General features: G+C 52.5%; 5 protein-coding genes across 5 annotated transcripts; all 5 read left to right on the top strand.

The window, feature by feature from the left end:
* Nucleotides 1-110: 110 nt before the first annotated feature.
* N7458_003091 (CaiB/BaiF CoA transferase family protein) lies at nucleotides 111-1,312 on the top strand (the record flags this gene model as incomplete). The annotated part of the gene is made up of 2 exons (XM_056906474.1): nucleotides 111-171; nucleotides 231-1,312. 2 exons carry the CDS (start codon nucleotides 111-113, stop codon nucleotides 1,310-1,312), a joined length of 1,143 nt encoding a protein of 380 aa, XP_056770581.1.
* Nucleotides 1,313-2,168: 856 nt separating this feature from the next.
* N7458_003090 (uncharacterized protein) lies at nucleotides 2,169-2,822 on the top strand (the record flags this gene model as incomplete). The annotated part of the gene is made up of 1 exon (XM_056906473.1): nucleotides 2,169-2,822. One exon carries the CDS (start codon nucleotides 2,169-2,171, stop codon nucleotides 2,820-2,822), a length of 654 nt encoding a protein of 217 aa, XP_056770580.1.
* A 1,681-nt stretch (nucleotides 2,823-4,503) lies between these two features.
* On the top strand, nucleotides 4,504-5,335 carry N7458_003089 (uncharacterized protein; the record flags this gene model as incomplete). The annotated part of the gene is made up of 2 exons (XM_056906472.1): nucleotides 4,504-4,696; nucleotides 4,851-5,335. The coding sequence occupies 2 exons, from the start codon at nucleotides 4,504-4,506 to the stop codon at nucleotides 5,333-5,335; spliced, it is 678 nt and encodes a 225-aa protein (XP_056770579.1).
* A 1,265-nt stretch (nucleotides 5,336-6,600) lies between these two features.
* N7458_003088 (uncharacterized protein) lies at nucleotides 6,601-7,665 on the top strand (the record flags this gene model as incomplete). The annotated part of the gene is made up of 1 exon (XM_056906471.1): nucleotides 6,601-7,665. One exon carries the CDS (start codon nucleotides 6,601-6,603, stop codon nucleotides 7,663-7,665), a length of 1,065 nt encoding a protein of 354 aa, XP_056770578.1.
* A 991-nt stretch (nucleotides 7,666-8,656) lies between these two features.
* N7458_003087 (putative chromatin assembly factor 1 subunit A) lies at nucleotides 8,657-10,744 on the top strand (the record flags this gene model as incomplete). The annotated part of the gene is made up of 3 exons (XM_056906470.1): nucleotides 8,657-9,361; nucleotides 9,424-10,583; nucleotides 10,645-10,744. The coding sequence occupies 3 exons, from the start codon at nucleotides 8,657-8,659 to the stop codon at nucleotides 10,742-10,744; spliced, it is 1,965 nt and encodes a 654-aa protein (XP_056770577.1).
* Between the last annotated feature and the right edge of the window lie 1,330 nt (nucleotides 10,745-12,074).

Raw genomic sequence — 12,074 nt, 5'->3', positions numbered from 1 at the left:
CTCGGCTGCGGAGACCCCAGTCGATCTGATCTCCATAATTGACCTTCATCCCAACTCGAGCAATGAATTGAAAGTAGTAAACACCTCTTCTCGGCCTTTGTTTCTGGAAAATGACCGCTCCCCCTCCTTTACATGGCATTCGAGTCGTAGAGCTAGCTGGTCTAGCTCCAGGTAAGTCCACATCTCGGTTGACCGTACGCCCGCGCTCTCAACATTGACCGTCCCCACAGGCCCCTTCGCTGGTCTCCTTCTCGCCGACTATGGCGCAACAGTCCTTCGAATTGACCGGCCATCCGCAGTCAGTGCAGATCAACTAACTCGTCGCAAGACCTCCATCACCCTCGACCTGCGCGAGGCCAAGTCGCGAGAGATCCTCCTCCGCATCCTCACGGCCACGGATGTGTTGATCGACCCCTTCCGCCCCGGCGTTCTCGAACGTCTCGGTCTCTCGCCCACGGAAGTCCTTCTTAAGCATAATCCGCGCCTAATTGTGGCGCGCATGACGGGGTTCCGACGCGATGGGAAGTACAAGGATATGGCCGGTCACGACATTAATTACATTGCTGTATCAGGTGTTCTCTCCATGCTGGGCCGAGCAGGCGATAAACCCTACGCTCCGGGCAATATTCTCGGTGATTTCGCCGGAGGTGGTGCAATTTGTTTCTTAGGCATTATTCTCGCCCTGATTGCACGCACTAGCACTGGTCGCGGCCAAGTCGTGGAGGCTAACATGGTCGATGGATCCGCCTACCTCGCAACATTCCCTCGAATCGCGACAAAAAATCCCTCCTGGAGTGAACCGCGCGGCAAAAACCTCCTAGACAGTGGATGCCCTTACTATGATACCTACGAGACTAAAGACTACGGGAAATACTTTGCCGTCGGTGCACTCGAGCCGCAGTTCTACGCAGCCCTGCTGCGCGGACTCGAGCTCGATCCGAAGAAGATGCCTGCCCGTGAAGACCGGGACAATTGGCCCGCGCTCCGAGACATCTTCACTCGCCGCTTCAAGGAAAAGACGCGCGCCGAGTGGGAGGCCGTGTTTGACGGTACAGATGCCTGCGCCACACCTGTCCTGGAGCAGGGCGAGCTGGAGTCGGCAGGGTACGAGCAACGTCCCGCTGTCCACTTGTCCCGCACGCCAGGCTATCCCATCAAGGCCGATGAGGGTGGTTGGTCTAGTGGGGGACTTGAGCCTGGCAAAGGTGGGGTGGAGACGCTTCGGGCGTGGATGGGATGGGAGCCTAATAAGGATTTCCAGGTTCGGGAAGACGGTGCGCTGGTCTCCGTGGATGGCAGGGCGAAGCTGTGAAATGTGCTTAGTGGGTAGGAATGTTGTTACGTTTCCCCATGGAATGGTTTGCATAACATCCTACATCTATATGATACCAGCATAGGAGATCTCCGATCTTTCTCGAGGGGTTGGCCCCACCCCACTATTTTACATACATCTCTGCACAATTCTCGCGTAGCCTTGTGGCTGCGATGGATATACTAGTTCTGACGACTTTACACTTTCCGTCTCGGGGTAACCACTCCTATACTCTATACTCTGCATACCACCGCTCTTGAACTTCAATTGCAGAGCGTCACCAGGTAGACGTCTCCGGCTCGGTTGCGACGAAATTCGGAAATGCTGAAACAGGTTGACGTCATGACTAACACGTTTCCACATCCGGACTCCACCAAGTACTACCCCCACGTGCTTTTGCTGTGGCGCAGCATGTGAATTGTGTATTGTCTCGTTTTGTAACCTGGTAAAATTACATGTCTCAGCCCTACCTTTTGATACATGGTAAACACTCCCAAGGTTAGGTTGGAACGTTTACCTTAATGTAACAGTTAAGGTGTGAAGGATTCTATTTGGCATCAATGAAAGAGCGTGCATGTTTCTCTACTTTTGAGCCCGGTAAAAGACCTCGTCTTGTAGATAAAATCATAGACAAGATCATAAGCTAGCCAGTGAGGTCCACAGAGAATGGTCAGCGTCTGGGAGCCCTCGTCTCCGCCCTGGTTCCCATACAAATATTACCTAGTCAAGGGTTATGCTCCCCTGCTGCACTTTCTGCTACACTCCATTGCCCAAAGCCATCCATGTCGGAGAGCAAACAGTCAGACACCGACCCCAGCAAGACCATGCGTCTCGCCGTGGATCGTTTCGCACCAGAATGGAATCTGCGAACCGGCAGTTCCTTCAAGACCGCATCAATGAGATCGAGGCTATGCACCTCTCGACCGAGGAGGAAAATTTGCATGAAATGCGTGACTACTGGCCTGATTTGGGAGTTCAGAGAGACCTGGATTCCAGGCAGGACGACGCTTCCAGGGATTTGATTCGGCGACTTTGCGAAACGGGAAATGTCTCGCGACTAGAGGACGTGAAGATCTTGTATCATGAGCACATTGATGGGATCATTCCACCGACGCTAGTGACAGACGAATGGTGCCAAATGTATCTTGAACCCCTCCAAAGCGTGTGTAACGAGGCAGCCGAGCAGCATGAGGACGATGATGATGACGAGAACATCCCTATTCCGAGGTGTGAGGAGCTGGGCCACTTTATCAAATACGCCAATGGTGTGGAAGATCCAGATTTCCGTCGGTCGGGCATCCCTGCATGGGAGCCGGTCCCCCAAATCGGAATCCGCGCCTTTGCATTTCCTGATCGCCTCACGATCCAGCCACTACTTTCTCCTGCCCTCGCGGCATCTCGAGAAAGACTGAAGGAATACCTCCGAGCGGACCTGCTCGATGATCGCTTTATCCGGGGCGTTGTGGACAGCGACTTGGAGGTGAAAGTCGGCTTTCAGAGAACACACTGAATGGTACAGCGCCTATCTCTACTGTCGCTGTTATGAGAATGACTCTGATCCAAGTCGCAAGGACTGGGCATGGCGAGTAGTCGTTTTCCACGCTGATTATGATAATCCAACTCCTCTCTACGGCCGGAAGCCTCGATTCGATCCAATTCCCGAGCGAGCTTTTGGATTGGTATAGCAGCTGGTTGGATTATTTAGACTTGAAAGAGCTCCGCAGGAACGTTACGTGCGTATACGGTGATGACGATCCTGCAGGTCTCGACGACGCCGACCTTTGAATAGCGTATCCTTTTGACTGAAAATTTGGATCTCGTTAGAGGGGGATGGCAAGGCGGGATCAGGAAAATCCACGCTGATGAAATTCATCCTCGAAAATCCCATGCCGCGACAGGCCTTATCGGACTTTGATAATTCTTGTCAATGGGCGACAGCTGGGTTTTCTTCTGGAGGGTCCAAATATCAAAGATCGCTGGTCGGTTTCCTCTGGACAACTCTCGACCAGCTTCTTAAGGAATGCGAGGACATCATCAAGATCGCCTGCGTGGAGAAACGAGAACAGCTTCGATCCGTGCTCAACGAAGTGATAACGCAGAATTCCACCGGAGGTTGAACAGGCCAGGACGGGTTAAGCTTTCGATCCCTACTTGCAAGTACATCGCCGAGACTCACCATTGAATGAACTTGAACGGGAATGTGTCTCGTCTGCCTCAAGCCCTGGAAGCTTTCCTCGCCCAGAAAGATATTCCAGTCAAAGTATGCTTGGTGATTGATGGCCTTGATGACTATGAAGCAACAGAGGAAAAATTGGAACATCTGATTGAGCTTTTGACGGTAACAATCCAAAAGTCAAGATTGGATTTCCTCGCGAGCCTGGTTAATTTTGAAAGACATTTTGGTAGTAGCCGCTACCCTAACTTGCTCCTTCAAAATCTCACCCACGGGGATATCAAGTTGTTCGTTTTCGATCCTTTCAACCCGTCAGAAATATTCCAGAGCCTATTCCAGGGCCACCCATAACACATGCACGACTTTGGTACCAGTATCGTGAACAAATCAGATGGCGTGTTCCTCTGGGTTACTCTGTTATTAAGTCTATCCTTCGAGTCTCTCAGAACAGTGATCAACTGTCTGATCTTCAGGCTCATCTTGACGAGCTTCCTGCAGACTTTGAGCACCCTCATATGGCCTAGTTATGTCAGTCCTGCTGGATCAGCTAGGTCTGGAGGGATCTAGCCTTTCAATCATGCCTAGCCATACATGTTGCCCACGGTCTGAGGCTCTTATCCCGTGATCAGCCCTGTAGAGATATCTTGCAGAGAGAGGAACGGGTGGTCTGAGCGGCATCGGCGCCGTAGTACTGTAGTTTTCTTCTCTTCTCTGCGAGTCTCAATACCCCAGGGGTAATATAAGGATTAAGATCCGCCAGAAACAGATACTCAATTCTGGCAAGGTCAATAGAATATGATAGCCTTTTATGCATCCATAAATCCAATCGACCGGGTTATACATCTTTACCCCGCATTATCGCCAGGTACTCAACCCGCGGACATCGGTACTCGGCAATAGAGACTGCCACCTGCATCTCTCGAAGTTATAAACATAAGAGCTTGAAAGTCTTGCAGTTGAGAACCAAGACCTCGCACTCACCGTTTGAAGAAACAATCCCCTGGAGCATATACTCGACATGGCGCGCGCGGCAGACCCCACACAAATGATCATCCTCCCCATCAAGGAGGATTTCCAGATCAACACACCTTCCACTCCAGCCGGTGAGGTCTGGTCGCAGATACTAAATATACTAGAAAATTGGGCTGGATTCCGCCGACTTTACTGGGGACGACACGTGGAAGAGCCTGGAAAGGTCCATCTGCATATCGGTGAGTGAAAGAAACCGTTGAGAGGAATCCAGAGCCATGGGCAGATAGCCAGAATACGAGAGGCGTTGAGAAAAAACACGAGGTCGAAAAAAAAAGCAAAAAGACTACGAAAAGATCGGGAAATAACCGTGCCTTCGTACGCTCGCTTGTTTAGTCCGCGATTCCCTCCACCAGCATTACGCCCTCCTGGCTTCACCAGAATGGCAGCAAATCATCCAAAGTCTGACCGCGCTCGGCGTCTCGGATGCCACGTCGCTGATCGTGCGGCATGCGATGATGTCCGAGTTCACTCCTCAGCCCAAGAATCTGGGGAACGGTGCGCCCGTCACGGGGACGGCCATCTATCTCACCCCTGACCCGGCCGGGTGGGAAGCGACGTGGGCGCTATGGACGACGATCGTGCGGGAGGTACCTGGATGTCTCGGGGTCACTGGCGGATGGATGGTGGAGCCGATGGAGGAGCAGTTGTGTTATGTGGTGTATGTGGGATGGGCGAGCGTGGAGGTGCATGACGCGTATCACCACACGAACCACTTCCGGCAGCGGATGGTGATTCTGCGCGAGCACAACCAAGGGTATCGCGAGTATGGGCACGTTGCATTTACACACTCGCGCACTCGGCGCCCGGCCAATTTGTAGATAGCGAGAGAGCTTGTTCGTTAGGAACTCTGTACCGAAGAACACAAAGTACAGTATGTACCGGGTATCTCGGACTGCCCTACCGTATCGAAAGTACTGGGTCGTAAGCACTAAGCACGAGGATGATTAGGCCAGAGGGGGATCGTCTGATGTCTCACTCAGCCCATGGAACAAGGCCTGATGGCAGATCAGATCACCAGTGACCAAGTATCAGCCACAGTCGAGTCGCAGGATCATCGAGTGCGATGGGACGGAGCGTGGGAGTGAACTGTAACGTTGCAATGGTTGAGTGCCTGAATGGCTGGCTGAGAGAAGCGCAGTGTGCATGCACGCTACGGTGCTCCGTAATCGTGGCTGGTTGTGGTCGTGGTAACAGTAAAACGTATTGTAATTTTGACCCATCTCGTGTGGCTGAGAGGTTCGAGGGGGACCAAATCCAAGGAAGTTGACTGCTTTGGACTCGTTAGTCTCAAGTTAGTGCTTGGTAGTTCCCGGTAGTCCTTGGGTTAGGCCTTGGAAAAGTGGGAGGACGGAAAAGGTACTCCACCACCAAAAGTTGGTGACCGGGTACTTTTCAGGTCCGTCCGCTTCCGCCGCGCCCAATCACCATCGCCGCTGAGCGAACCGCCAAAGTCTCTTAGTCCGTTAGTCGCTTTGGTCTCTCTTCTCTGACGCTTTCTTGGTGCTCCCCTCCGTGCTCCCTTCCCCCTACTCCCTCAGCATCTCCTTCCCCTCAACGCTGTCGTCTTTCTACTCTCCTCGGACGAGTTTCTCCCTGGCACACATATTCGATCAATTGCATTATCCAGCCAGACCGAGTGTGCGCACTGAACGGGGCAGCCCACATTCTCCTTCGTCCAGAGGATTCCGTCTCGATAAACCCGCCTTCAAGTCAGGCCAGAGTTCTAACCCATCGGACGAGGTCTCCATTGATTACCACGACGGGGACACTTTGAAACACCTCGTCCTCAAATCACCAACTCCCCGCTTCAAACTTCCCCATCGTGGACCCGTGCCTGTACTCTGTGGTGGGCGCTGAAACCGCCGATCCCTCTACCCCGTGAGCCGCGCATCGCATTCGCAGAGCACGCCTTCTTACATCATAAGTGGCCTGGCGACTTGATACCAGACGCAACGATCGATCTCCTTTGAGAGTCTCTGTCTGCCGCGAGTCGAGCAGACCCTCTCTTTCCCTCTTATCTCTCTCCCCGCCACGCCGGTCGTAAGCGAGGTATTGCATAGCTGGTCCCCAGCCGCCGCCCAACATGACTACCGAATTCCGCATGCCCATTCACCAGGGACCGCCTGCCCGGAAACCAATACCCAACCAACAAACTGGTTATCCTTACCAGGCCTATGATGCTCCGCGCAACCTCGCGCCTCATTCCGCCTACCCACAAGTCATCCACAGCCGGACTCGTACCACTTCGTCTAATGTGCTCCCCGCACACGCCTCGAGTTCCCAACAACACCAAGGTATTCCCGGCTCTGTCTCGCCGCATACAATGGCGCCCCTCGCCGGATTCCCATCATCCCGCCGCATGTCTAGCACAACCACCTCAACCAACTCGACCGGCCACATGGCCCAAGGAGGACCGGATATCCGACGGAGCGCTTCGAACCGCTCGGCTGGCTCCCAACTGGGATATGTCGCTCTCATGAGGCGGCAAAAGGCCACGGTGTGGTGCGATCGAGCACAGCCCGAGGATGCCCGAATGCGGGAGCAGGCTCTGCGGGATAAGAAGAGAGCGTACCTCGAGGTTCATGGCGCTGGGCGCTCATCAACCCTTGCAAGTGGCAAGATTCGACATGGAACCAAGGCTGGGATGGACTTCTCCCCGTCAAATCTGGTTGGTGCCAAGGTGCCGGTTCGCCTGAGTGCCAATGAGATCGGCGAGGACGATGAGGATTCCCGCAGCACTGAGGACCGAGGCATGCACCGGAGAACGGGCAGCGGCCGCAGCTCTCTGGGAAGCAACCGATATCCTAGTGGTTATCAGCGCCAGCCGGGCACCATGGGAAGCAACAACACACCTCCAAATGAGAAGTCTGATCTTCCCGGTGTCTCTGAGAATACACCAGCTGAGAAACATGAAGAGGAGAAGAGTCGACTGTCATCACTCAAAGATGATGCTGCTACATCACACACGACGAATAGCAGCGAGCAAGATGACTTTGTACCAGACATGGAAGCCCCAAGTTCAGTCACAACCGCTGCCCAAAAGGCCAAGAAGGCAGATGACCTACGGCGACGAGGCAGTGTTGATGATCGCACTACATCTATGACCAATGTGCGGCTATTCGTCGCAAATCCAGATCTGAGCGACTAAGATGGCCTATTCTTTTGGAGGATATTCCCCCATTTTATCTTTTTCTATTCACGCAGCGCCTATTCTCTAACCTTTTTTTTTGATTATCTGCCTGTTTCTTATAATCCCTCTTCGTGGATTGCTTCACTTTATGATCGCTCACACCGCTGCACATAATACCTCGCCTACTGAACCTCCGTGCTTGGTGTCGCGCTTGACGGTCTTGATGACTGCCCTTCTGTGCCACAGCTTTTGTTAATATCCCCTGATTTTTTTTTCTATTTCTGTTCGCTCTGTCTCTCCCATTATCCTTGTGGTTTCTGTCCTCTGGACCGAAGTATCACAAGGAGTGGGTTTTGGCTCCTTTGTGCACTTTTCTTCCTCTTGCATCCGGGCTTGTCCTGGCCTTATTTTTGTCGTATAGCTTTCAATCTGAACAAAGATATTAATTGTAACAATAGGCGACTGGTCCTCCTCCTTTGTATCTGTTTCATTTTCTCCACCTAATCATGTTTGGTCAAGGTAGTGTCCGTCTTGACTTTAAAAAACATGTACAACAACAACCTGGAAATGGCCTTGATTCATTAAGCCTCGGACTCATCTTCTAAGCCCAATGAGGCATCTTCAATTACCATATTTGGTCCCAGCTCATACCACATAGAGTCCTCTATACTTCAATCTTCCGATATCTGGAGGTAGCGATAGGTTAGCGGGATAGGGATATTACATAATGGGACACGTGCCTTATCGGACGCGGTGCGCGAAACCCCATTAACGCGTCCCCGACAACCCACAGTTCTCCCCTTCAAATCAGACGACCACGACCCTCCAATTATTGCGGTCATTGAGGAGGAACATCTTTCTCCTTTATAACGACCGTTTCAACCTCCCTCACCAAGCTGATTCCCTTGATGTCTGCCGATTTGAATCCACCAGAAATACTTGTTGTTGGTCTCGTGTCTCCGAACCCTTCACGACAGCCGCTTTTACCTGCTCGCCCACACCTGCCTCAATGGAGTCGAGAATAAGCGTGTCCCCTCTACCTCCGCAACCATCATTTCCGGCATCGCCCTCCTCAAGCCCACGAAAACGGTCTATACACGAGGTTGAGGAAGCCGCGTTGTTGTCTCCAGGCCACAAGCGCTCTATAATCGATTACAATAACGAGAACCAGGAGAATCGAGATCCCTCGCTCCCAATTCCTTCAAAGGAGAGCTCAACCACGAAAGAGCAACCCATATCCCGGCACACTACCCCCTCTGTTGCGATTCATGTCAAATCTAGCGATCTGGCCATGATGTCTGATTCTCAAGAAACAACCCTTGGTTGCGTACCTTCTGTAGAGGCCCGACCGGTTCAGCAGCAACTTTCTTTTTCACCCGCTAAGTCCGACTCCACATCTGCACCAGCTGCGAAGAAGCGGAAGCTATCTCCTGCCAGCCAAGATGCCAAGCAGCAGGAGAAGGAAGCCCGGGACCGCCAAAAGCTAGAAGAAAAGGCCAAGAAGGAGGAAGAGAAACGACTCAAGGCCGAGGAAAAGAAGAAGCGTGATGAAGAGCGTGAAGAAGAAAAGAGACTAAAAGAGGAGGAGAAGAAGAAGCGTGAGGCGGAGCGTGAAGAGAAAAAGAAAGCCAAGGACGAGGAGAAAGCCGCGAAAGAAGCTGCGAAGGAAGAAGAAAAGCGGCGGAAAGAGGAAGAAAGACTGAAAAAGGACAGGGTACGTTCTTCTCAAGGCCTTGATGCTCATTCCGAAACATCTTCGCTAAATTGACATTCTAGACTCAACCCAAACTGAACTCTTTTTTCGCGAAACCACCATTACCCCCTTCAACCACTCGACCTGCACCAGGCGACTCTACGTCTCCTAAAAAACCAGCCCCCAACTCCACGGAGCTTCACTTGACAAGCTCACCCAAATCGACCAAGTCGGATTATGAAAAGACGTTTCCTGGATTTTTCCTTCATTCACATACCCGGCTTGCGCCCTCTCATCGATTTGAGCGAGATCCAGAGGCTCTCGAGCACGTTTGCCAAAAACTTGATGCTTCCCTTTCTGCCAGCCAGGCGAATCCTCAGGAACCCCTCCCTTTCCGATTCTCTGAAATCTTCAACATTATCCCCTTTCATCGTCGCTGTGGCCGGTCCAGGCGGTCTGTAAAAGACATCCTGCTGAGAATCCAGCACAGCAGCGACGAGTCACTGATGGAGCTGGACGATGAAGACCAAGTCCAAGCCGCGGAGGATGCCCGCGATATCCTTCGTCAAATTCCAATGAAGACACTGAGGTTCAGCGAGGACGTGCGCCCTCCGTATCAAGGCACGTTCACCCGCTCTGTGCCCGCGCAGTCTGCCAGAAAGCTTTCCCGGAATCCTTACCATCGCGGCCTTCCGGACGTGAATTATGACTACGATTCCGAGGCCGAGTGGGAGGAGCCCGAGGAGGGCGAGGACCTGGACTCAGAGGAAGATGATGAGGGTAGTGACGACGGTGACGATGATATGGATGGCTTCCTCGACGACGAGGACGATGCTCTCCTTGCTGGCAAACGACGTCTCATCGTGGGTGATCTTGAACCCGTTTGCAGTGGCCTTCACTGGGCGGCGAATGGTGTGGACCCTGACATGAAGGTCTACCAAATTGAGACCATCTCCGAGGCTGTAAAGTTTCCCATTGACCCCTTCTCGGCGGCGTATTGGGAAAAGCCCAAGCCGGCGGAGCCAGCACCTACTCAGACCCGGATTGTACCGCCTGGCACGAACACTCTGGACGTTTTCCGGGTGTCTCCTGCGCCAGGTATACCTACCGTTAGCGCTGCTCACCCACCAGCAACCACCAAGGCCAAGCGCCCATTCCCGCCGGAACTGCTGGATGAATTCAGGCAGGCAGTCGAGGCCAGTGACTTGAATAAGATCGGGACGGTTGAGATCTTAAAGAAGAGGTATGTTGCCCCGGTTCCCCACGAGGTGGGTTATCTGTTCTGGCACTGACGTCGCATTTAGATTCCCAAAGGTTTCAAAGGATACCCTCAAGGCTACACTGGACCAGTATGCCATGCGCGTGGGTCAAAAAGAGACGGACAAGAAATGGGTCTGGCGCTGAATAGCACCTTACCTCGGCCCTTTTCTATTGACTTGATATTTCGCTCGGATTATGGCGAATGGATTTGTGGAGAGTTGACAATGTATGCATTATGAATGGCGTTTCTGTTAGATTCCAAAAGGGAATGCGCATTGTGGGGGTTATGGACGAACACATTTTAGCATTGTCATTCTATTTCACTTGGCTGGTCCTTTTTTTTTCGGTGAACTGATGATCTTTACAAGTCGAAATGGGATGTCTCCGATTGACAGTACTCTTCCATGTATCGTGTCGCGTCGCTGGCGGGTCTAGGTGCAAGTATGTACCAGGCTTGGGCCAATGACAATGCCCCGCCAACCTGACTACTCTATCGTGGTCCTGTGTAGATGCAGCACGACGTGTAGGACCCAGGATGCGAGCCTGGTGGTTTCCCTGCAAGTTGAGTCATCCTGGCTGGTCATGTCGGTATACTTGGAGTGTCGAGTATAGAGTAGAGGGCTAGAGTGGAAGCGCCCATCTTGAAACGGTTTGATTTGAAAATCCTCCGAAGAATAATAAAAGAATCCATGTCTCCCGATAGTCTCGTTTCTTATTTGCTTAATTGTTTTTTTATTTGCTCCTTTGTCCAACTCTATCTAGAATACGTATACTCGACCACTAAAATAGGTCCAATAATTACAATCTACAGCACCCGAAAGTCTTCCCTTCTCCACAGAACTTTGTCTGCACGCAACAACCCATTCCAGCATGCTTTTTCCTCGCCTGCAGAGTTCTGTCTTGACACACAGCGATGTCTCCCTCCCCCCCCTTCCACCGCACGGCCAGCGATTGGCTCCCGCCCCGACCAGCCAACAACGAGCTGACTCCGCCGAAGGCCAAGGAGGGCGGCGGGCGAATCACGGCCACGGGTCTGGTCTGTCCAGCTCATTCCTGCATGCAGTGCCAGCGCATCGTGCCCGTGTACTCGGAACTCGCGGCCAAACAGAGGCCGAAGTACTGGTCTCGGTTGTTCTTGGAGTATCTTGGAGTACCTACAACAGTGTTACCGTACTGTCACCAACTCACCCTGCAGGACGACTGGGACATCTCTCCTTGCTGCGTTTCCCAAGTTGACCCTGATATACTGGCGAGAGGTACAGTCTGGCCGACTTGCTGTCCCTCCGAGACAACTCGCCTGCATCAGTCCGCTTCGAGTCGCTTCGTGCTTGTTCGTACGCCAGCAGAATAACCCTTTTTCCGCGTGATTTTTGGACGCCTCTCTTTCTATACCTGCCCCCTCTTTCTCTTGCTCTCCCTCCCTCCCTCTCCCTCTCCCTCTCTCTCTCTTCTGGGATTCTTCCTCGTCGACGTT

This window comes from Penicillium daleae (assembly GCF_028827525.1).
Source record: "Penicillium daleae strain IBT 16125 chromosome Unknown utg000002l_segment0_segment0, whole genome shotgun sequence".
Taxonomy (NCBI): domain Eukaryota; kingdom Fungi; phylum Ascomycota; class Eurotiomycetes; order Eurotiales; family Aspergillaceae; genus Penicillium; species Penicillium daleae.
This window is presented reverse-complemented; position numbering and strand designations above follow the sequence as displayed.